Source organism: Colossoma macropomum, unplaced genomic scaffold, assembly GCF_904425465.1.
Source record: "Colossoma macropomum unplaced genomic scaffold, Colossoma_macropomum, whole genome shotgun sequence".
In the NCBI taxonomy this organism is placed as follows: domain Eukaryota; kingdom Metazoa; phylum Chordata; class Actinopteri; order Characiformes; family Serrasalmidae; genus Colossoma; species Colossoma macropomum.
Genome location: NW_023494796.1, coordinates 18048252 through 18074750, shown reverse-complemented (window position 1 = coordinate 18074750; position 26499 = coordinate 18048252). Strand labels below are relative to the sequence as shown.

Sequence of the window (26499 nt, the reverse complement as noted above, 5' to 3'; positions counted from 1 at the left end):
GAAGCTCACTGCAGTCATATTGCAGAGTTATTAGATTTCACAATCATAATATGCCACAACAAGCAGGAAATCTGTGGTGAACTAGCTATGCTGGATTGAGACAATTCATTGTGACACATAATAAGTCTCATTAAAATAACCACTAACTTGGCACTGCAACACATTTAAATGGCAGCACAAGTAACATGCTTATTTATCTGCTAACTAACGTTTTTAGTATGTATGCTAGCAGAATGATTGCTGCTTATATTTTCACTCAAGAAAATTATTCTGTATAACAGAAACAGATAACAGTGTAGTAATTTCAGCACAACCAGTAAACATAGCTACTAAGTAAACATAGATAAGAAGCAAGACAGCTAATCGGTTTGGCCACTTTACAGTAGTGCCTTAATAGTTTAATATAATAAACAAGCAGAGACAGTTAAATTATGAATCACAATTATTTATATGCCAATTAACTGTCAGCTAAAATTTCATGACTCATGACAACAAAAGCATATTATATTATTGTATTAGTGTAAAAGTATATTAATTATTTCTCACTCATTGATATTGATATGGCATTTGTGTTTGTCAATAATGTGTTTCGTTTTGCAGAAAGAAAAAAAAACACATTGTGTCTTTAGCACTGACATCGAAACCAACAAGAAAAAAGTCTGAAGTGAAGGCTTGAACCTGTCAGTGCAGAGTATAAATTGAATGGTAATGTAATGATTTACATAACTATTACATGTAAACAGTACAGTAACATGATTTAATTCACTTGGCCTCAACTTATTAGGGCTTAAAGCAACAACAACATACCAAGTTCGTGCGGATATGTTTTTATATATGCTTTATATATACTAAGTATATATAGTATATATTTTATATATGAGCCTCGGACACTCTGGTGCCAAGTTCATCAAACTCAATGGCAATGGTCAGCATATAGAAGGTATGAAGCCCCCAGCATAAGCTGTGGGGCAGTGGAACTGTGTTCTCTGGAGTGATGGAGCTCTATCCAGTACATTTGGAATGAGTTGGAGTGGGGTTTGTAATCCAGGACTAATCGTCCAATATCATTTATTAATGCTCTTGTGAATAAATGCAATCAAATCCTCAAGTTTCAACAAGGCCTTCCAACATCGATACAGATGTGATTTTAGGGGGCTAAAAATTCAGATAATCGACAGTATAGTCTAATATATTTTTATACTTATATTTTAGATGTTAATGTTTTACTCCTGTTTTACTAGTTGAACAGTTATGTGAGCAGGTATCTACAAACTTTTGGACAACTAGTGTCGATATGTGTTCACTCACTCATCGAATACGTCCTCAGTGTCCATTCTGCGGTAGAATTTGGCAAGTTTGACCGACATGATGATACTGGGGATAAGGAACAAACAGCAGCCACCTAGACCAAACCAGAATGTGTTCTGCCATGCACAGACACACACGCACACACACACACACACACACACACACACACACACACACACACAAATAATTATTACACAACCTGGCCTTCAAATAAAAATTTGATGCTTAGGCAATGAGAACAGAATACTGTGACCTTTATTGACTCTAATGCCGTTGAGATAAGGATGGTAGACAGATTGGCCCAGATTATGAGGACATTCTGTATTTACAGTCAAGCTGCTGGCAATGTAAACAGCTCTGACTCCATACATCCTCTTAAGACTACTAAAGAAACCCTCTTTGAGCGGCAGACTTAGGTGTCAGGCTGCTGTTGTAAACACCTGAGGGCTACAACAAGACAAACCTGTGGTTATCATGGGTTAGGAAACCTAGGGTTCTACTTAAGCTAGCCCTGAGTTGACCTGAACCTCCATGCTAACTGTGGGATTTACTCAGCTCAATGCTACCTTAATTTTAGCAAGCTGACCTTAAGAAACGTGCTTTTATGTGGAGGTATTTGGGGTGCACTGGGAGTTCAGGGATCTTGAATTTGTGCCAAAATGTATATATATCTGCAAGTGTGTTGAAACACACACATGCACACATAGATGTGCAAAAGTCTGGCATCACTGTTTGCAGTAAAACCAGTTTAACTACACATTAAAGATTATGCTTTACATTTTTTTTATTCTAATACTGTAAAACCTCACATGTTCAGTAATAACAATAATAATCAAACATCGAGACCTATAATCAAACACCTGAGAACTATGGACAAACCAGCCAGCAGCAAACTAACAAAAGCAATAGTTCCAGTTCCCCTCAAGAGCCTTCACTCTAACAAGAATCTGCTAGCTGTATGATTGAGAATGAGAGGCTACAATCACAGAGGAGTTGGAGCCACTGACTGTATATGTGATATATACAATCTTTACACTTATTGGTTAGAATATGCAGCCACTGTTGCTCTCACAACCAAAATGCACTGCTTTTTTAAATGGAAAAATCTTTCTTTAGTGTCAAATTTGAGCAAATGTAACTGTGCCTAACTACACACAATGTGACTAGTAATTCCAAACTTTTGACAGTAGTGCCCACAACACGCCTAAATATTGTATACAGTGCTGAGGCAGTTCATATTTTACATGTACTAATGCACGTATGCGCTCTCCCTCTACATCTCACTCTTACTCCCTCTCCCCCCAACCCCGCAGTGCACACACATCTCTCCAATAACATCCCTCTTCTGTTTTGCATCACCTGGGGGTTTGGAGTGTGAACAGTGAGTATCTTGTTCTGCTGTGTGTGCTGGTATGGCCATGCTGCTCTAGTGCATGTTCTAGCCTTATTAGTATGCTCTCTATACGCCATATGTGCATGGGCAGAATATGAAGCAGGAAGAGAGGTGCTGCATGACTTACCACTGAGTCCACTATAAAACTGCAGCCAACAATCTCCAGAGAGTCTATGATGTTGCTAATTGGTTTACACTGAGCCACCTCCAATGTTAACTACAGAGAAACACAAGTTACAACATTATGACATCAGCAGCATTATGACAGCAGCATTATGACATTAGAAGCCAAAAAAATGGGCTCGACGATGTGAAAATGTTGTGGCCAATTCTAATACTTACTTCTTAAACATAAAAAAAATTCTGAAATTAAATAATATAAATGTTGCAGTACTGTACCCAGAATTCGCTGTGTTACCTCTTAGTTTTTATTACTTCTCCTTATTAAAAAAAGTTATACCATGATATTCTCATGCCAAAGGTTAAGTCTGGACACATTTTATTGTTTTAATCATGATGGTGTTTTGCAGCCAGATTCATCATTTCAGCCTTGATTTGTAGGACTATACTTTAAAGCAGTAATTCCTTACTATTAAACATTAGTGTATATCGTTTGGGATGCATAAACACCCATTTGCATGCATAAACAGATACACAAACAGAAACAAACGTACCGAATTCTGGACCCAGTTAGTGTACTGCCTGAAGTATCCCACCAGGTTCTTGATGTATTTTTCTGTCTCCTGTAACAGAAAAAAAGCCTCTTAGTGATACTTTTAGTACACCTTTTTTAGTACAAGTTGTACTTGTTCTGGGTGACAGAATGGATGTATAGCTTGATGGGTGGTTAAAGTAATCAGTGCTGCATTTGTACCTGTTTGACAACATGTGAGGCATTGTTGGCAATGAGATACTCAGCTGCATCAATGGCACTCAGCACGTTGGTCACTTTAGCCTGAAAATCAGACAAGCATATAATTTCAGAAAAAATTCACCTAGCTGAGCTACATTTGCACACTTCTAAGACGCCAATGCACTAAGATATTAGTGTTGCTTGTATTGACAGTGGAACTTCGCACTGACAGGTGGGGCAAAAGCATGTATATAAAGTAAACATCCTGAAATCATATCAATTATACCTTACGTAGGAACTGGTTTTGTTTAAACCAAGGGTTCGACAACTATAATATGCATAGAGTTTAAAAAATATTCTTAACTTGAATGATAAACCTGCCTATTCAAATGGAAATTGCTGATTGTTGGAAATTGTAATAAAATTAAGTGTTAGCATTTTTAACTAATAGCATTTGTCAAACAATTGTTTATTTATTAGTTAATGGTTAATTGGTTTATCATTTACATCCATAATATATATATATAGATAAGTAAGACTTCACATCCTTATGTAAAAAAAAAACAAAACTTGTCTGTATGAAGAAGTGGGGGGGGGGTACATTTTGATCTGAGAAGGGAACCTTAAACAATGTCAGCAATGTGCTATGGACTTACAGGAAGCTCTCTGGAAGTGGTCTGAAGTAACGTGATACTTTGACTGAGAGAACTCTGAAAGAGAAGCATGATACTGCATGAATACACAAGACAGACTGAAGACTCTTAGAAATAAAACTCTAATGCTGGCCATACTAGAAATAATCTGCCTATTTCTGTATGAAAGGCAGAGAAGAGTACAATATCAGTCAGATAAGAGCTAAAGAAGACAGGGTGGGATTTAAAATCAAATACCATTAATGTACAATACAAACAGAACATTCTCTGCTATACATTCAAGGAAACAACACTCAATCACAGAGCATAATTTACAGGTACACATAAAATGCCTTATAAATTATGCACACACATAAATGGAGAGTAACTCAGTTTCTTGTAGGGCCAAAACAACAGCATCAAAACACACATATACATCACAACTACAAAGGTTTTAGAGAATATTTTCTGTTAGCACATCATATTCCTGAACTCCTGTCTTACCCTTGCTCTCACAAATTTCTTTAGTTGCAAAAAGGGAGGAGTAGAAAGAGAGATAAGTAAATGGTTCAACAGAAAGGCTTGTAAGCTGTGTACAAGTGTGGAATGTGTGTTTGTGATTACCATAGCTTGCTCCATGGGCAACACTTGTTCTTTATGGATCTGTCTGATGCTGCTTGCGTGACCCTTCAGTGCATTCCCCAGAGCTCCACGGGGCTGAGGAGAAGATGAAGAGAATGAGAGAGGTGACAGAGAAGAAATCCAGATACGTTAAGAAATAGGGACTGACACTATGACGATATTAGGTTTAGTATCACACCTTGATATTGATAAATAACATGAATTATATCTACACTAATGCTCTGTTCCTTAAAACAGCAGAGTCTTTGTTGCCAAGCAGAGTTGTTTTAGTTTTTTAATTCTATCCACACCAAACTGTAATGCATGTCACTGTCAACTGTTGTGTTTTAAGAGAATAAAAATACCTGAAAGCTAAGTAAATAGTAAGTTTCCGTTGTAAATGCCTACAACTGGTTTACAATACTGTGCAAGACTCTCTTTGGTGTAATTTTATTCATGCACAATATTAGAAATTACTAGTCACCTCCTTGTATCTACACTTTTGGTCCATTTTATCAGCTCCACTTGCACAGAGCAGGTATTATTTGGGTGGTGGATCATTCTCAGCACAGCAGTGAAACTGACACGGTGGTGTGTATTAGTGTGTGTTGTGTTGATATGAGTGGATCAGACACAGCAGTGCTGATGGAGTTTTTGAACACTGTGTCCACTCACTGTCCACTCTTTCAGACACTGCTACTTTGTTGGTCCAACTTGTAGATGTAAAGTCAGAGGTAGTATCTCATCTGCTGCTGCACACTTTGTGTTTGTTATCCTATACTCCTTTATCAGTGGTCACAGGATGCTGCCCACAGGAAACTGTGGCTGGATATTTCTGGTAGAAGGACTAGTCCCAATCCAGCTGAGGTATTTAGGAACTCCAGCAGCACTGCTGCGTCTGATCCACTCACACCAGCGCAACACACACTAACACACCACCACCACTTCAGTGTCACTGCATGGCTGAGAAAGATCCACCACCCAAATAATACCTGCTCTGTGGAGGTCCTGGCCATTGAAGAACAGAGTGAAAGGGGGCTCACAAAGTATTCAGAAAAACAGATGGAGATGATTTAGTTTACTGAATTGCAGCCACATAAACAAATTAAATTGGCCAAGCTAACTTAAAAAAGTTAAAAAAAAACTTATCAAATCTCTCAAAAACTAAATGCTCACACTAGATTTAGCTTTCATGCCATTCAAATAAATGCACGAGACATGAGCATAAGGGTTCATGTCCTGGTGCATGTTGTTTGTGCTTGCTCCAGCACTTTAAAAAACCCTCAGTCTACTCCGTTCACACGTTACAAAAGTTTCCTGAGTTGTCTATGTGTGTGTGTGTGTGTGTGTGTGTGTGTCTCTGTGGGTCACTGCTGTGAAAGGGGGTTTTTGTTTGACTCTACAGATGGAGAAAGTCCCAAAAACGTTCCAGATGTTCAAACTGCTATATTTTAACTTCCGAAAAACACACAGCTTGCTTTTGATAAGAAAGACTTATTTAAATTTCTTCCTATTTGAATCTATTATAGAAAGCACTAGGGATGTACAGTCAAGCAGATTTTTGCTTCAAATACTTGTTTGGCACCAAGTGCATTGGTGCTGTATTTTGAATGCTGTTGCTACATTATTATGCATGACTTATTGTGCTAAGCAGTCAGTTTCCTTTAACTTACGATATTATTTAAATATTACGCTGTGAAGTGGTCAGTTACGCTGACCACTTCACACTACAGGACTTTTTTAATTGTAAATTGTAAAAAACGCCTTGAAAATATTGGAAGGCCTTTACAACGGATTACTCCGGAGCTAGATCAGAAGTCTAGAGTCGTTTCTCCTCTCACACTACCAGATCATCTACACCATCAATTGAAATCTTAACCTGAAATTCAAACTAAAAACAGTGTGTTTACTCAGCTTAAAACAAAGATAAGTTATTCAGAGCAAATATATGAGTATGGGTGCATTTTAGATACTTTAAATACAGGCAATTGTTTTTTCAAAATTCAACGTTTGGAGTCGGAAGTTACTTACATATATCTACTGCTATAGCCAGTCTAGTATTAGTAAAAATGTAATTTTGCTCACCAGATGGTCGGCCTGGGCCTCCAGTTCATTCGCAAAAGACAGAAGATCCACAACAGTCACTCCTTTATTTACCTGCCAAATTAAACACATGCACATAAACACAGATGAAAGAACTAAACAGTAATCAGTAAGTGCTTGATGTTGATGTCCCCAGAGAGAGAGAGCGAGAGAGAGAGAGAGAGAGAGATGTGACAACTGAGTGTGTATGAGAGTTTGTTTATATGTGTGTAGCTGTGTATTTACATCTGGATCAGAGAAAAACATAAAATTTTTGATCTACTAAGGAAATCTGGCTGGTCCCCATGAAGAAAAATATATTTTTTTTCACAAAGGTGTCTACTTTATTTAACAAAGTGAAAGAGTCAACAAAAGTTCCTTAAGCTTACTGAGATTAGGGTTCAAGTTAGGCACAGATCTGTGTTTAATAAGCTATAGTAGTACAGATGCCAAAGAAAAGACATAAAGACAGTAATGTGTACTTGTGTGAGTGACAAATGATAAATGGATTAAGAATTAAATCATGTTCATGCTATTTAGTCAGTTTGCATGAATAAATCTCTGCATAACTGCATTAACTCAGGGCTGATATGTCTATATAGGCAAACTAGGTAACTGCCAACAGCAGCACTTAAGCAAGGGTGGCAAAATGTGCCTAATAATTCTGTCACTTATGAGAAACTTGATTCAAGAGAATGGCATTTTTCACTCTGGATAAGAGCATCTGCTAAATGCTGTAAATGTTGTACCGTGTCAAGTTTACAGGAATCTTAAATCTGGCTTGTTTTCACACTCAACCCTTTTCCTTTTAATTACTGTAAAATAACCAGGTAAAAGTGCATGTGGCTTTAGATCACTTGATGCGTGTGTGAAGTTGTACATGTGGTGCATTACCTCTGAAAGGTAAGCCTGGTAGTTGATTTCTCCAAGGCCTGTATTAGCAAAGTTAATGAGGTTGTCTTTGCCCTCTTGCTCTAGTAGTATTATTCCTTGCAGGTCCACTTTCACTCCACCAAATATATTAGCCAGCTCCTGATTATACTGTAAAACACACAACACACACACACACACACACACACACACACACACACACACACACACAAACAGGTTATATTCTGTTTAGCGTATCTTGTCAAATCCAAAGGAGTCAAACACCTCTTTAACATTAGGCATCTGTTGTCTTAACTTTTATACTAACAGACATGAAACTCACCACTGTTGCATTGATAAACCTAATGAAGTTGAACTTGTTCTCCAGTTGTAATGCAGCATATATGCCGCTATTCTCATAACAATCCCTGAGAAAAAAGCACAGAAATAATGTCTTATTCTAAACCATACAGAAGTATAGCCCTCTGGTGGACAAACACTGTAGTCCATTTTTGGGAGAGAATAAAACCATTAGTCATTTGGATGAACAGATGCATTGTGCAAAACGTCTTAGGTAAGAAATTTGTAAACTATATCTCAGTCAGTAAAAATAAAATGTAACAGAATAATTACAAACAAACAAGAAATACAGAAAATGTAAGGATAATTCTTGTTTTTTTTAAGGTATGAACTTCTGTAAACTTTAGAAGAATACAGTTAGAAGAACACAGATTTGGCTCCTGACTTTTGTACTCCAGCCACTGCATAATGAAGTAATGATTAGCTGAGCTGGGTATTGCATAGTAACTGTAAATCCTGGAGGTTCTCAAGGAGAAGTCTGTAAATAGTGATGCTAAGACAATCCATCCATCCATCCATCATCTAAACCGCTTATCCTTCTGGGTCGCGGTGGGGTGCTGGAGCCTATCCCAGCTGTCATCGGGCGGAAGGCAGGATACACCCTGGACAGGTCGCCAGTCCATCGCAGGGCAGACAAACAGACATATACATCCACACACACTCACACCTAGGGGCAATTTAGCACGTCCAATTGACCTGACTGCATGTTTTTGGACTGTGGGAGGAAACCGGAGTACCCGGAGGAAACCCACGCAGACACGGGGTGCTAAGACAATCATGTACATAAAATCATATTGTATTGTTTATTAATTTATTTGTATTAATTCTAATGCCAGAAGTTTTTAAAACAGATAAACGCCTACTAGTCGATAAACTGCTGTACATATTTTCTTAAATGCCCAACACTATTAGAGTGCTGCTGTGTACATACATAAGTAGATGCAAAAAGGACAGACGCACAAACAAACACAAACACAAATGTGCACACACCTGTACAGGCTGCCAATGGTAAGTTCAAGGTTGGGGTCTTGAAACAGCAATCCAGGGAGAAAGTTCTTTTTACCTGGATGGACCAAGTATGGTGTGTCTATCACCTACACAAAAAATGCAGCAGCATTCGTGAACACACCCTGTTATAAATCTGCAATAAAGCACACAAATTTAAGGCCTCTGACTTTGACTACGTTAGAGCTGAAGCATGTAAACCCTGTGTTTTGCCTAACTGAGACACAAATGTGTGTGAAAACAAAAATCAGATCTTTTAAAATCAGATCTGAGCCACTTTCTTATATGCTCCTAGGTCAGAGACATTAGGGCTTTGATTGGAACACTGGCCCAAACTATGACCCGAGAACATTCTGCCCAAATCCAATCTGACCCCTAGCACCAACTTTAGAATCCGAGTGCACAAAATTCTGTCCAAACCTGATCTGAACCTGAGCGCTGCCAAATGTAAACAGAATAAAATTCCACATTCTTAACAATAGTGCCTGTTATGTAAGCAACAGTTACAGCTGTCACTGGATCAGAAAGTATGTTTAAATTCCACTTCAATAAAATAATTTATGAATTAGTCCCTTCAAATAACCAGTGTCTGCAGCATGTTGGCAGAGGCTTTTGGATTGGATTTTATATAATGTTCTTGACAGCCTTGAGGCTTAACATTTAGCATTAGCAAGAAAACAAGGCTAATTATTTTGCCTTTTTAGTTATTGCAGCCTGAACAGAGAGATGACACTGCTAACTGGTAATTCTATATTCAATGCTTATGTCTACTTTTACCTGATAAAAACTTGTGACAGATGACTACAAACATTTTTAATCCTGTGATAGATAAAACTGACAGGCTAATAAAGGCAACATCAATTAATGATAAGAAGTCCTATGCCTGTCAGAGTTTGTGCCTGCTGTAAAAATACTGTGAGGAAAACTGCCTAGGTCATTCACATCATGTTATCTTGTCCTTGTTTAGTGGAAATACCTTATACAGCTGTCTGTTGGCCAGAGGCTCACACACAAGCTTCTCCATGTTGCCTCCAGCAACAAACGTAGTGACTACAACTCCCATCAAAATCCAGGAGAAGATGAAGCTGAACCCGACACCTCTTGAGATGTCAGAAAAACAAGACACAATGTGGGGGGATGTATGTGGCACAATTTGGCAGCAGCATATAAAAAAACAGTATATAAAAAAATAGGGTATTCATGCTACAATATTCATGTTGATTATTTGTAAAAAATGTTTTCTACCACAAATATGTACCAGTCAGTCTCAGCCATTCACAGCATCTATAATAGTTTGCAGTAACCCGTGTAGTTATCATCATATAATAATGCCAGTCTGTCCAGCCTTCTTGGTTTGTTTAAGTTGGTTTGTGGAACTCAGCCAGCATCCATGCAGCTTAGCCAATTAGCAAAGACCTTGGCTTCACTGATTTGGCCACTGTGAATTGTAAACCAGTGGTTACAGTGCTACTTACGCCATGAGGAGATTGCCGCCAGTGTTTGACAGGCAGCCTCGTGTGGTGGGGGTGGCGTTCTTATCATAGCCACATGATCCACACATCAATCCCAGGAAGTTGAAGGCCAGGATCAGCACCAGCATACAGCACACCACAACACAAGCGATCCATCTACAAAAAGGAGAGAAACCCAAATTGGATCTTATGGAGACAAGCGGAGAAAATGGTTTTTGGCATCTGCACTTTCAATATACACCACAAATGTGTTTGTCAGTAGGTAACATTTAAAATTAATGCTTTTATACAGTCTTGTGCAAAGAAAAAGGAAAAAAATGTGCCCTGTTTCTGTCATTTCTGTAACCAAGAACAATGAAAAGTGCAGATACACACCTGTTGACAGACAAGGTCAATCAAACGTAAGCATAATCAACTATGTAACTATGTAATTAATTCTATAATTGTAGGTTTAAACATTTAAACAGTGCAGCAAAATAACACTAATAACTTCTAAAAATTCCACTGCAGTAGTAAATACGCTGTCTATGCAAACAGAATATAATAGAACATATGATTGTTTGAAGGCTTCAGTATGTTTAGAAGGTAAATGGCCTATGTAGTCCGTTCAGGTTATAAAATGGATACTTCATGTGCAATGATGGCTTCTTTTAAGCCATTTCTGGTCTTTACTTTATGGCTTCAGTGTGACTGTCAGTGGTCTTGTTACCTGTAGAAATCAAACTGGTCTATCTGAGGATAGTATGCCTCAATGTTCTTCTGTCCTTCTGTGAGGAACTTGGTGAAGTTCTCTAGTGCTGGTTCCACCGGGAACATCTTAGTGAAGCCAACAATCTCTGCACCTGACTTATCCAACAAAGCTTTCACCCCTTAACCACAGAAAGAGGAAAGGAGAGGTGTTTTAGTTAGCATGTGTGTGGTGTATGGAGACAAGATGTTAGCATCAAATTTACTTCACAGAGAAAGAGGGGAATGAAAGTTAAGTACCAAAAAAACACTAATAAAATTTAATAAATTAAAAAAGTACTAAAACATCTAGTCAGATGTAGCACAAATTATCTGCAAAACTTACTTGGCAGGGCTGCAGTTCACCCAAGGGTAATACAGAAAGAAAAGAAAATGATACATTATTTTGTATAGTAAATATAAAATGTGATCTTAGTATATAATGCCAGTTTACTATACTCAGAAAATCCAACGTGTATGCTTAGAATCGGTCGATTTTGGAATATGGTGTTGGTCCTACAATGTGAAGCACGAAGGGAGGAGCTACTCCTACTTCCATTAATGAAGAATAAATTCTTGTAGATAATTGGATGGTTGGGAAAAAAACTCACTTGACACAACGCCTCTTGTCTGTTCGCTCACCATCCTAGGAGTGTCATTAAAAGCAGAGTAACCCTAAACAGAAAGCAGAAAGAGGTCAACAAGAACACAAATGAGAAGAGAGATAATTAACAGTAAAACACTGCTGCACGGTGTTTAAGGAAATGGATGTAAAAAATAAGAGACCAAGTTATGCATCTGAATTATTAATATTTAAATAAATGTATTTGATCCAAATGCAATTATACGTGTTTACAGTTAATACAAATGTTCATTTTAAACTATCAAATTCAATTCAAGTATTAATTTCAATAATCACAATTCACACACATTATTAAATATATTCAAATTCATTAGTAATTTCATTTCAGCTCTTGAGGGAAAAATGTCAATCATACCTTCTGTACGATGTAGCTGAGGTCAGTCCTCATCACGGTTTCTAGATTTGTCAGTTGGGGGCTTACATCAGGGAGCTGCAGCATAACACACAGTTCAGAAATCAGGCTTCAATCACAGACAAAGGAGCTGAACGAAAAGCATAAAAGTAACGAGCATTAAGGAGTTGGTCTGACTCTCTAACTTACCCAGAGGCCCTCTTATCTTGCCTATGCATGTGTATTTGTATATCTATGTGCATAAAGTGAGGGGAAACAAGAATTCAGACACTTATTTTTTTTATTTAATACACTTCCAGTGCATATGTCCACAATGTTTTTTGACTTTGTAGTTGCAAAAACACTGTAAAACTTCTATAAGCAAAAAGGTATACATTCATAATGCATTCATAAGCATAAACAAGCATCTGTTTAAAAAGTGATATTGATAGGGGGAAAAAAGGATTCGGATGCCGCAATTATGGCTTAGTGATGTCAACGCTAAGAAGAAATTAGCTTTTTGTAGTATTGTGGTTCAATTTTGGCCCATTCCTTTTGGCAAACTGTCTTCAATTCCCAAAGCTTATGAGAGAACTTCTGATGGACTCGCAGTTTCAAGATCCTCCATACATTTTCTAAGAGATTCAAGTCATGAAATCTTTGCTGAGCTGTTTTGGTTCTCTGTTTTCTGGTCATTGTTTTGTTGATACATCCGTCTTCTCCCCAGGTTCTTAGATTAAATTCAACTCTCTTCTAATAAGTCCTGGGACATCATTCTATTCATTTTTCATTTGATGACGTGTCGTATCTCAGTGATGTTTGCAGAGAAGCAGTTCCATATTTTGATGCTCCCACCTCCGTACTTCACTGTGTATATGTCGTCTCTGAGAAACTTAATATACATCAATCATTAAAACACCATTTCTCAGCTCCACTCATCATATAGGAGCACTTTGTAGTCCATCTGTTTCTCTGTATACTTTGTTAGCCCCTTTTACTCTGTTCTTCAGTGGTCAGGACCCCCACAGAGCAGGTGTTATTTGGGTGGTGGATTATTCTTAGCACTGCAGTGACGCTGATGAGGTGGTGGTGTGTCTTGTTTGTTGTGCTGGTATGAGTGGATCAGACACAGCAGTGCTGCTGGAGTTTTTAAACACTTCAGAGTCACTGCTGGACTGAGAATAGTCCACCAATCAAAAATTCTTGTTTCCCTACCAATTTTGTTTTTTAAACATATTTTTCGCTTACATACTTTTTTGTGAAAAGTCAAAATACAGGTATGTGTATAATGTAAAGTGGACATATGCACTAGACGTATATTAAATTACAAGAACAAATGTGTGAAGTCTTGATTCCACTCTGTATGTGTGTATCTACTCTGTATGTGCTTTTAGCTGGATGAATGTGTGTGTCTGCGTATGCGTGAGCATTACCCCATTAAAGTTGGCACTGATAGCAAGCTGGCTGAGCGTGCCTCTAACGTTGTTGCACGTGTGTGAGACATCTCCGTTGCTGCAGGCTGGATCGTTGAGAGTGTTTGAGAGTGAAGCACGCTCGGACTGCAGGGACCTCTGCAGCTTCCCTGTCCCGTCTTGCAGGGTCTCCAAAGACGTACTTACACTTTCTAGAGCCTCCTTAGTCTCCCGCATTGCTAAACACACATACACACAGGTACAATAACACATCAAAATCATGTGGGCATACAAATGCAAACACACACAGTACCCTTCAATTAATTTTGAGTCATAACAACCATTTCAGGTTATTCTTTTTTCAGTGTCAAGAAAAAAAAAACAAATAAACAAAAAACACATCATTCACAGAAAATTACAGAGATGCCTCAAGAGCTATTAAAATAATACAACTTTTTCAGCATTTAGTGTGTCGACCCATTGTCTTTATTACAGCTTCCATTTTTTTGGGAGACTTGCTTTAAGTTGTACTATAAAGAAAATCTGCAGGGACAATTTTCTATACCTCTAAAGTTCAGTTTTACAAGTTGGTTGCATTTTCTCCTTCTTACACACATTTAATAATGTAAAGTTCTGAGCTCTGGGATAGTCAGTTGATTGTTCTGAGAACACCAGCAGCTTCTTTGTTCGATTTGCAAACTGTCCTTTTTGCCATCTGGACAGCTACAGACTGATAGCGTTTAGTCGTTTGACAGAAACACCTGTGGATTTTTACAGATATGAAGCAAGAGTGGAGCTTGATTTTTTGCAATTTAGTACTGTTTATCTGATGGTGACAGTTTTAGTGATCTACCAGATCCTTCACGGTTGCATTTTCTTTGTATCTTTCAATATTTTTTTTAATGCCAGTTGTGGAAACTTTTTTCCATGTTTTTCTTTGACATTTCTGTGTTTCTTCTTTGACTTTTCCCTTCCTTACGCAACTGGAATATCTTATTGATCTTAAAAGGAATTACTTGGAAATAAAATAAAATAAAGGGTGGTCTCTGACTGTTGCAGTACAGTACATGTGTAAGAATAAAAACTAGTGGTATATATCTTTGATTTTACAATGTTACGATCTGACTACAATTCTAATCAAATCAAATTTCACCATTATTTTGGTACAATTCAAAATGATTTCTTATTAACATAATACAGACAACAAAAATAACATACATCTCATATTAGCTATAAAGGCATTAACACATGAAGGTCTGATTTTTAAACAACCTTTACTCGACTCACACACAGCTTTAATATAATAAGGGTATGTATGGAGAAACACACGACCTCAAACAAACATGCACATACACAACTGGATGTTGGGGCTGTGTTGATTCTCTGGCTCACTACATTATCTCTTGCGTACACAGTCTTCCTGCTTTTACTATTTTGGAAACCTGCTTCTCAGTTGGACCATGGCTGTGTGGATATTTAAATCCTGCAGGGTTTTCGCAGGGGATTTGGCAGCAGTATTGCTGGCTGAGTTATCTCTCATGCGCGTTGAGTTTAATGAAAGACCTGCACATTTATCCCACAAGCTCACTTATGTAACCCGGCAGAGATATCAGCTTGTTTCAATGTTGCTGTGCCATTATTAGATTAGAGCCTGTGAGGGAGCATCTCTCTTTTTTAAATAACCTACCAGGCGTTCTGGGTCCAAAACCCACAATATGCGTAAAAGTACAGTTAAAGGAATCAGTGTTAAGCTCACTAGGTCCTCACGTACTTTAAATGATACATTTTGTATTTATTGTAATAGGATAAGGCAACATGTGCTTTGGAACAATATATGTGGTAAAATGTGGCATACAAATAAAACTGAATGGAATATGTGGTAGTAGATTTGTCATTATGACCTCATGATGACATCAGTTTGGCTTGTTTACTAGCTGACACCACACTGACTGTACGAAACCGCTTTGTTCTATCATCAGAATAGTTTATATGGTGTTATACAACAGTTAGTTCAAGCCACGCAAGCTGACTGGTCACGGGTTATTCACAAACACTGTATCACTCCGCTGAGATGCCATTGCTAAGCAACGACTTTGATAGGAGACGCTCAAGCCATTTGAATGTTTTTACTTCTTACTTTGCGCACAAACAGAAATGGATACTTTTAAGATCACATTTGACCCACAGCCGATTTGGTCAGACTCTGAAGATGAGACTACACTAAATTCCCAAACTGTAAGTTGGTCTGTGTAAGGAGTTGGAGAACGAACTGCTGGCTGTGCAGCGAGTGAGCGGAGTACGTTACTCTGACGTAGCAACAAGCTGCTTGTTAAGGAACTATAATTTGGCGGAAGGAATCTAACATTAAAACATATTAAATGCCACGTTCACGGCCCAATTTATTTATTTCTTACTTTATTTAACTGTTGTATAAAAGCAGTAGAACACTCGAGGTTGTGTGTTATCGCTATAGCTTTTGGAGATGGTTAGTGACCATGTATGACCATATCAGATGTATAATACGAGCATTAAAGCAATCTGATCACAGTATGTGGATTGGAGCGGCAGACATTTCCACTCCTCGCTCAAAAATTTCTGTAATCACTCCAGATTTTCTTCTTCCCGCTCCTCGCTCGCTCAATATGATTATTCTTATATTTATTTTATGTCTCAAAAGGAGAGAGACACCACACACTTTATTCCAAGAATCATATAATTGATGTTATTAAACGAAAAACTAGTTAAGCATGCTGAGCAAGAAAAAACACAGATGCTCCAATTTTCTGAAATCTTTTTTAACTAACTAGTTTTGACCTTAACTAGTAAGTTGATATGTATACTAGAAGCGTATTTTGCTCACTCTAAAGGAAAAACCATAAGCTCTGCTTGACTATGCTTGACAGCAAATGCCGAGAGAAACTAATGTAGTAAATGTGCGCAATATCCTTCCTTCAGTCACGAAATCCAGTCACTGGAGACGCACTGGAGACACACGGAAACACAAGGTGTAAACTTTCGGGCATGGTACTGATTCAACCATGAAGCGCATCACTGACAATAACAACAAACACAAACTACAATAAAGAAACAACGACACACCAACAGCTGCATCACAACATGAATATGTTCGTAACATCAGCACAGTGATCACCAAAAACACGACAAATGCACTTCACTATCACAGACACGAGTAACAGAATGATGAGCACATGCTCTATGAGCACAGGTGGGTGCTTGATCCATTACCTTTAATTGCACCTTCCACTTTGACTTTAGCACAAAATCACGCATTTTCACAGAGAGAGAGAGAGAGAGAGAGAGTGAGAGAGAGAGAGAGAGAGAGAGAGAGAGAGAGATGAGAGCGAGAGAGGGAGAGAAGGGTGCAAAGCATTTAATGCCACACATCAGTATATGTGTACATGTCTGTATGTCTGTATAAATGATTAATACAATGTAATATAATGTTCCTTGTTAAATTGCATCTGTTTGTAAAGTGTATGTACATGTTTTAGTGTGTGTGCACATCCTCATTAGAACAGAAAACTGGGTAACAGCTTACTTGAACCCTGCTACATAAAATTGACGTCATGCCATAAACATGTAATATACTGTCTTGACAGGTTATATACAGACCGACAGTTAATTGTCATAACAGATGTCATAATGTTTGATGTTGTGACGACTAATGAGTGCATAGCAAAAATCAGCATGTGATATAAGCTGTCTTGATATAAAACAATATGGCATCAGTCATGACGATGACTGTTAATGGTAACATGACACTGTTATATTACTGAACAAAATCATGACATGTTTATGGAATGGATATTTCAATGTTCTGAAGCAGCATTCTAGTGTTACTGAAAACTGTTGAGTAAAATGCTGTTAACCTTTACTTTACAAGCCAGCAGCTACTTCTACTTTGGAATCTACTCATCTCTGGTGATTAAATTGTTTCTTAATACTGCTTAAAATAGATTTTTATTTTGTTTGTTTCACATGCTACCATTTGAAACAAGAAAATGAATGAAGCACAAGAATATGAATATACTTTATCTTTTATGGTTACTCGAACCAGTGATCTTAACCCCATTCTAAAAGTGCACAGAAAACACAGTTGTGCACAGAAAGCTCCAATTCCACATGCTCATACATTTTACTGTGTCCGATGTGGGAATGCATGCAGCCCAGGTTAAAAGGTATAAAACCATAGTCTCTAAATGTATTGCTGGGGAAACATTAGATATAATTGTGTTACTGTAATGACATAAAATGATACAATTCAGATGCCAATTTGTGAATGTGTGTCCCTGTTAGTATGGTGAATTTCCAAAAACCCTGACCTTTATAACAGACCTCACAGACCTACTTTGCATGCATTTATTTGAAATGGAGCTGTACTTTGATAAAAGAGCCTGAACATGTCTTTAGGTTTAGGTTTTGGGTAATTTGTAACAAACAGTTGAGTCCAGAATCACAGAATTAATATGTATTTGACAGTACCTCCTGTCATGCGTAGGGCGTTGTCTAAAGCAGGCACCACTTCTTTCTCCAGCTGGTTGTGTATTCGGCCACCCAGTAAAGGCCCAATGTCTGATGACATTGACAGTTACATGACAAAAACACAGTTACATAACAGACAAAGACTGTAAAGACTTAGATGTCAGTAAGAGAGCGAGAGAAACTACTTACTGTCTAAATCTGAGAGTACTTTATTCTTGGCTGTTGTGTACTGTGCAGTCAGGTAATCTATTTGCTGTAAATATAATCAACAACAGCAAACAAAGAGAATAGCATCAGATTAGTAGTCACTGTGTGCAATTCGATCTTATGAAGGTCAGTAAGTTTAAGTGCTATACATGCAACCATGGGTGCCAAGAGATTTGAGCCAATATGGGGAAGGGGCTGCCTATTGGACTTACCGGGTGTCCCAGCTCCCAAAATTATTTTTTTGGGTCATTTGTGTAGCTCAAGTTCAGCAATTTTAACAGCATTCTTTTTCATCAGCCTGTGAGCCATGCAGCTTTACTTGAATAAACAGCATCATTTTTGGTTTACTTTGCATCTTCCCTCATTATTTACTGTCTTGGCTGTGAAAGGGATTTTAAGCATTGTCGGCTTTAGGGATGGCTACAGCAACCAGAAAAGCATAGTTAATGCTGTACTGCAGCCTCAAGCTCCAAATGAAATAATTCAAAATATGTTTCAAACAACTTTGGATACTTGCATACGCAAAATAGCACAGGTTTTTCCAGCCACTTGTGGCCGATGCAGCCACTGATGCTTTATATGCATTTTAGACTGCTACATGCTATTTCACCCTCTATTTTTGCCCCACCCTAACCAAGACTATATGTTGAGATGTCAGGAGTGAGGGAACCCTATTTTTTTCATGACTGCCTCTGACATGGAAGTAATTATATGTTGTTCTCAGCACTGAAATCTTGAAAATGTGATTAAAAATAATAGCTTTACTCTTTCTGTGTCAGTGGTTTAATAAAGTCAATTAATTTACTTCCTCTACTGTTTCTAATACTTTAGCCCAAATTTTAGGTTTGGGGGCCAACAACCCAATACCCTCCCACAGTGCCTATGCACGCAACACTATGTCTTTGTAACTGTGTGCGTGTGTCTTTTTACCGCTGGTGTATAATTGGCGAATGATTTCAAGTCTCTTATGTTCGTGCTGACAAGTCTTCTGGTGCTTTTGATCCGGGTGGTGATATTATGGTTCGCTGTGTAGGCAACTAGCACACCCACTCTGCAACACACACAACAACAGATAAAAAATGGCAAGCAGTTTATACATATGGTACGTATCATTGCTGTCCAAAAAAGTGTATCTGCAAAATGGTAATTTCACAGAAAAAGGCATAAATCTTTTAACTTTTAATGCAAGTTTATGTAAAGAGGTTTTATTTCAAGTGATTCTGGAGCATTTCTATTGGTCCATCCATCAATACATGTTCATACAATATAAATGACAGCTGTTCAAATGGTGTAGAAAAAATCAACAAAAATATTTGTTTATAGCGGCGATATGCAATATATACAGTTATTCTGTTAATACACAGGGTTATGACAGAGAGGTTATGCAGTAACTGACTTTGACCACAGGGAGGCACTAATTCAACTTCTTTAACCCTCCTAGGTCCCCAAATTATGTATGCATCATGAAACCTTCTGTTTATATTTTCTGGTATTATTTCTCTGTTGTAGCTCACTGAAAAAAGCATAAGTTCTGTTGAAAATGCAGATTCTAAACTTCAAAGTAAGACCACATTTGTGTTTGTAAGTAGAAGAGGTATTTGTTCAAATTTGATTGTTATTTTTGTGGTGTGTATAGTTTATGGGAAAACCATTGTGTACATTTTTGACGTTTTATCATTTCTTGACATCAGAGCAAAACGGAAAAAGTCACAAGTGTAGCCTCTAACTTGCAAATAAAGAATAAATGAAAATACAATTATGTACATAACTGTAAGTAATTATATAGTCATGTACTTGAACAGGGAGAGATACATAGTTAATGTAAGTCAAATGTATGGCAAAGTATACAATAATAACACATTTAAAAATGTTCCATTTTAGATAATTTATGCACTATGTAGTATGTGTTTCAGTTGTACCATGGACATTTCCCACTCAGTCCACTATATGGAAAACACTACGCACTGAAGAGCGAACGAGTTAACAAGTGAACCACTTCAAACAGATCATGGGCCTCCACCCATGGCTGTAGCTAGCTATGAGGACACCGAGGTCTGAATCTTAGATGTTTTGAATGGGTTGTTTCTCCATTCAGGAGATTTAATGGGGAAACAGTGCCATTCTGATGATGTGGTAGCCTACTCAGGGGCACAGCCCATGGGTAGGCCTGGGATTGATCACAGAACTTCCCAATCTAATGAGGATGGAATATTTATTAAACTGCAGCCTTCCAGTCACTTCTTTGCCATCTGCCATTGCCTCAAGCCTTCAGTTTGTTAACAGCACATCAGCCATTTTTGTAACTAGCATGAGGACACAGAGGTCCTGGGCAGATTCAGAAGAATTTTCAGCAGATCAGCAGGGACAGGTTCTCAGTTTATCTCAGAACAGCTGTGCTTTGGCCACAGATTAACCACCTGCTATGTTTATCTCTGTACAAGACGCGTTACGTTACTCAGAGTGACCATGATGTCCTAAGGTGTTTAGGTTTGCAGCAAAATCCAACAAAGCTATGATAAACATGTGAGAGTTTAGGATTGAGACCAACAGATAAGGCTTGTAAAATGCAAACCTCATAATTCATTTTTATTTGGACCACTCATAAAACAGCCTTTAGTCTGTTTCCAGTAGGTGCACAGCCTAGGCCATAAGCTCCATAGATAGCTATATTAGCGATTTCATGAGAAATTAATGGTAGTTCAAAGTTGCTGTATTGTGTTAACTACTTGTAACATACTACAAAGAGCATGAGAATGTTCACTGTAAACTAGCACATTGATGGCACAGTATCATGTACCATAATAAGCATTCGGTACATTTGAATGCTTAATGCTTATATTACATAAGTGATTAAATATATCAAAGAGTGATATAGAGAGTGCTTTTTATAACACACTTTTAATATATGCTTTTTCACTAATGAGTGAGGACTGATAAGAGAAAAGGGAAGAAGAGAGAAAAAGAGACAAGCAGTTTATGGGTAGTAATAACATTTTATGGAAGAAAAACATAAAGGAGAAAGTGACAGTTGGTCTAATAGACATACTCAGTTTATTGACTGTGTTAGTATAGTGAGTACGTAATATAAGTCAATTTTCTGCTAAATGGACCTCACTAAAACTTTTAACCCTGCCTTTACACTGTTTGTATCTGGGACCTTTGATTGAAAGCAGATCTACTTCTTTTCGAATTGTTAGAGCAAGTTTATGAACAGTTTAACAGGCCAACAACAATATCCCACATACACTGCAAAAAATAAATCTTAACAAGTGAAATCATCTTAAATCTAGTCAAAATACTTAATGTTTCTCATTTTAAGACTAATGTAAAAACTGAAGAGTTGCAGAACTGATTACTGTAACTGTACTGAGATTTTCTTTAACTGTACTGAGATTTTCTTTCTTTCTTTCAAGTATTTATTGTTATTATTGTTATATTGTTATTATATCACTTGCCAAGAACTAGTTTATTCGCACTGTACACTTTTTCCATTGTCTGAGTGGCTAAGATCTCTCTTGTTCTCTCCCTGGCACTCCGACCTTTAAGGATATTAAAAAAGCAGGAAATATCATGTAAGAAAAGAAACCAAAGTTGCTAAAAAAAGATATTAGAAAAAAAAAGTTGTGAAAAGGCACAGCTGCAGAAGAGTCAGTCTCCCAATCCAAACACATTCTGTCTCAACCAGTGAAAGTCACAAACAAGCAGACACACACAGACAGACACATGCACACAGCATGCAGATAGGGCCCATGGTTGTGTAGCCTTCACAAACGCTCATTGTGGTCTGAGAAGCGGCTGTCAGCACCGTCCAGGAAAGAAAAAAGAGAAAGGAGAGGGATGGAGGGCAGAGAACTTAAAGTGGGGAATTTCTCTCAGGACAAACTCAGGGCTATCAATGTCACATAACTGCCGTGCGCGCAAACACACACACACACACAAAAGAGGAAAGAAAATCATGCTTTTGTGAGTTCTGCAAGTCACAACTCTGTAACTGTGTGTGTGTGTGTGTGTGTGTGTGTGTGTGTGTGTGTTGTGTGTCACTCTAAACCACGGCAGGTGTGCTCTCCTCTCTGGGCCTTTCTGCTAATGATAATGTTCCATTTGATTACACACTGAGTTACACATCCTTAATTGAGATGTTTGAAGCTTTTCCTCCATTTTTTGAACCATGATTAGAAACCTGCAGAACAATAGGCAGGAACTTGCAGACCAAGTTAAAAAAGCACTAACGAATAGCACAGTATTAGAAAACACTGAACTGTAGGGGTCCGATTTTTGTGATCAGAATCAAATGGAAAATTAAGGAACAAGATCAGGATGCTGGCATGTGCAGGTAGTACCTGGTGAGCAGCAGCGCAAATATAAGAAAAAGGTTTTATATATATATATATATATATATATATGTATATATATATATATATATATATATATATATATATATATATATACACACACAAACAGTACATGTGCACTCATGTCCTTGTCTTAATGTTTATGCACCAAGAAGCAGCCTGAACATGTTTCGTTATATGTTTCGTTATGTACCACAATATTTATACACACACACACACACACACACACACACACACATATATTTCCCTTTCTCTGTATCTCACTCATATAGACACAATCACTGTACCCTAACTGCTCTAGACAGGATTAGATTACACTGCAGTTCAGCAGTTCAGTAGCACAGATTGTGTTTATCACGCAAAGACAAGGACAGAGAGAGACACACAGAGAAGACAGAAGAGTAGGACAAGATGGACACTGCACAGAGAAAGAGGCAGAAACAGAAAAATAACAAATGAAATATGGAGAGACAGTGAGAGGGGGCAGAAATAGAATGAGAGGGAGGTGGAAGATAGACAGGGGATGATGGGTCGGGGGGGGGGTTATTGCACAGCCCATGACCTCCATTCTATTTCTAGCAGCGAATTAGTGTAATGAACTTTAACTAGAAGCTTCAGCCACACATACACACACATATAGACTCTGTTACATAGGACTGTGCACCCTGAACAATTTACAAACAAAGGATAATTGATTCCTAAGAGCGTTTTAAATGTGTGTGTGTAAAGCTGCTTTTTTGTTCTGTGCAATGCAATAAACAAGGGGAAAAAAACTGTTAAAAGCTCTGTGTGTTATTAGTGTGCGTATGTGTGTGTTATTAGACAACTGCCTATGTTATTATTACAAGCTAGGTTTCCATCCATGTATTGTTATATGTATTTTGGCATACTGCAAAAAACAGACTTCATGGAAAAGGCAAATGATGAACAAAGTCACCAAAATTTTTATAAACATCTGTAAGCTCACTTGAGGTGAACAGACTTTTCTGCCACAAATGTGGTAAATCATATTCTAAATGTATTTGCCAAATAAATAATGTAAATGCAAATAAAAAAGTCATATAACGGATGAGGTGTTCTTGTTTTTGTCCAAGAGAACTATTTTGTTACCAGAGTAGAGAAACAAAGCTGACAGAAGCTCAGTCCGTTGCACATACTGTTCTTAAAAACATTTTCCTTTTTCACTTTAATTTAATTAAACATTACTATTTACAATCCTATACAACTTCAAATTAATACAACTCCAAAACTCCTATAAAGGTGTCACTTCAGGCCAACAAAGTGGTGATCCTGCTATGGGACTGACTATAAAGCCAAACGAGAAAGGAGCTGGAGGCTTTTGTTCACTCAAATTTATTAACACAGCTTTGGATACTAAATATAACCTGGTAAAAGTAAAGGATGGGCTCAAAACTGCACTCATATTTCCTAATGTTTGAGGTAAAGCTGCTTTCACACTACACAATTACTCTTCACAGTTATTGCTATAGCTCCAAATGTTTCAAGTGCAAGGTTGCACAACACGAAAGGTATGTAGGAGTAGAGCTTTATGTAGGTTTCCTGACATAAAGTGATTAGAAGAAAGCTGTTCTGAACCTTTAAACCATCTAAGAGGAACTGCTGACAAGAATAAGATTACAGTATAAAGCTGAAAGAAATAGAACGGCTTTGTGGCTTTAAAGGTGGTGGACGAAAAAGTATTTGTTTATACTTGAGTCTGTCAACTTATTTTCTTAATCTGTTTATGCTTTTAGCTACAGGCTCCTGCATGAACATGTTACTGACTGCAAAATGGTGCAAAAAATAGTGTTGGTCATTTTGAATGAGAGATTTCTTCCCTTTCATGGTTACAGGTTTGGATTTGATTTGTGTTGCACTATATTGGAAGACACTGACTGACATCAAGTGATCCTTTGAACCAATCAGAATTAGGGTAGATTTCTAGCCAGCGGCTCTTTACCACACAAACCAAAATTCTTAAACGACTACCAGTGAGCAAGCTACCTACTAACTGATCTGTCACCTATCTGAGCCACCTAGCCACAATGCCAAACTTTAACAACAGTGTTTGGGTGATAACCAATTGCCTTCTTGCAACAAAAGCTTAAAAAAGATGCAAAAGCCTGCAGCTCTGAGGTTCCACACAGTCCTCATGAGGTAGAGAAATTGAGTTTTTCTAGCTTTTCACTTCCTTTAAAATATTATTTAGGCTTTTTTTTCCAATTCTTTACAATCCTTAAGTCACAAATCTTTAGATTCACTGGAATAGTTTTAAATATTTGAAATTAAGCTGCCAACACTTTTAAGTCATCTGGCAAACTACAGCATGCCAGTAAGACACAATCACTTGTTTTGCTTCTTCATAAAAAGCACACTGATTATACTAAAGCCTACTTAGTGTGTAACAGAACGCTCTTTAACATACAGGTTATGTTAATGCACTGGACTCTGCAGATGTGTGCATTCAGCTTAAATTAACCATTCACTGCTTTTACAGTGTGGCTAGTGTAAGAGACAATATTCACTCTTCATTAAGGATAAAAATCTCCATGAAAAACAGGCAGATTGTACCAATGTCACTTTGTGTATCATTTAGGGATATCATTAAAAATGTGACATCCATATCGGTTCCTGACCAAAACTTTTTCTGATGCCTTCTGTTAACCTACAAACTGAAGGTAGGTGTGTTTTAAAGCAGAAATGAGTGTGAGGAGCTGGAAGTTTGTGTGTTCACTGATTGCAATGGAATGCAGACTAATAAAGAAGCTCTGATAATAACATGTGTACAGAACGTAATTCAGGATTGCTCAAATATGTATTAAGGTCTATTTCGTTCAAACCAATTGGTTGTAAAGGAAACATGCTTTAAGATTGTATGGTTCTTGCACAGTGTTTGGCTTTGTTATCAGGACTGCTGTAGTTTTGGTTGTTCTCAATTAGTTCAATACATAAAATGATGTGTTTTTCAAGAATCATCATATAATTTAAGTAGGGATGTCCCGAACTGGCCCCCTGCCCCCCCGCTCAGATTTGAGTCCTTTAATATGAAGTATCAGCTCCAATGCAATCTTTGCATTTTCAGAAATAATACAACTGTACATTTTCTTCATTTTCAGCTTGTGCGTAATGTAACATTACAAAATGTAACCAGACTGTTACATTTACATTTTTAGCTTAAGTTTTGGCTTACTGTTTAACATGATGCAGTTTTATTGACATCCATAATGATGTGGTTACCAGTCACGTTAATATGCAATAAAATCTTTAACATTTTTGAAAAATAGGTTTTTTGTGGACTTCTTATGTGAAATTGCCATTTTATAGAGTCATGAATTCACAGATTTCATTTTGCTATAATGTGTGCTCAGCTGCTGCTCCTTTCTTTCAGTTCTGAAGACTGAAGTTTGAATACTGTGTCTGCTAACACCAGTTTAAAACCAGAAGCAGCTTGGCACAGCTGGTAAAGCAGAGCGTTTATGTGACAGTTTTCTTCTCAGTTGGTTGGAACTCGCAAGAGAAAAGGACCGCAGGAGTGTATTTGTACATGTGTACATGCACCAAATGTCAGAAAACAGACTAGAATAGTCGAGCGCTTGCATGTTTAGACGGAAGATGGCTGCAGACATTACAAGTTCTCGTTTTCTACCTTGTTAGTAGTTTGTTACTGTCTTGTTACCTTCTAAGAAACACTCCTCACTACTGCAGGTTGTGAATAATGTCCGCTCATGG

The 26499-nt window shown here is 37.7% G+C and overlaps 1 protein-coding gene across 1 annotated transcript in view; it reads right to left on the bottom strand.

The window, feature by feature from the left end:
- Positions 1-1304: 1304 nt before the first annotated feature.
- The window catches only part of prom1b (prominin 1 b), a 43547-nt gene continuing 18352 nt past the window's right edge, over positions 1305-26499 (bottom strand). The window contains exons 5-24 of the mRNA XM_036583473.1: positions 19349-19469; positions 18401-18464; positions 18212-18301; positions 13730-13947; positions 12321-12395; positions 11934-11997; positions 11669-11677; positions 11306-11465; positions 10600-10752; positions 10101-10224; positions 9110-9213; positions 8103-8187; positions 7784-7930; positions 6893-6964; positions 4811-4903; positions 4211-4264; positions 3576-3656; positions 3376-3444; positions 2829-2918; positions 1305-1424 (exon numbers count right to left, since the gene is read on the bottom strand). Of these exons, the coding sequence (XP_036439366.1) occupies positions 1305-1424; positions 2829-2918; positions 3376-3444; positions 3576-3656; positions 4211-4264; positions 4811-4903; positions 6893-6964; positions 7784-7930; positions 8103-8187; positions 9110-9213; positions 10101-10224; positions 10600-10752; positions 11306-11465; positions 11669-11677; positions 11934-11997; positions 12321-12395; positions 13730-13947; positions 18212-18301; positions 18401-18464; positions 19349-19469 (1993 nt within the window). The remainder of the gene's footprint in view (positions 1425-2828; positions 2919-3375; positions 3445-3575; positions 3657-4210; positions 4265-4810; positions 4904-6892; positions 6965-7783; positions 7931-8102; positions 8188-9109; positions 9214-10100; positions 10225-10599; positions 10753-11305; positions 11466-11668; positions 11678-11933; positions 11998-12320; positions 12396-13729; positions 13948-18211; positions 18302-18400; positions 18465-19348; positions 19470-26499) is intronic.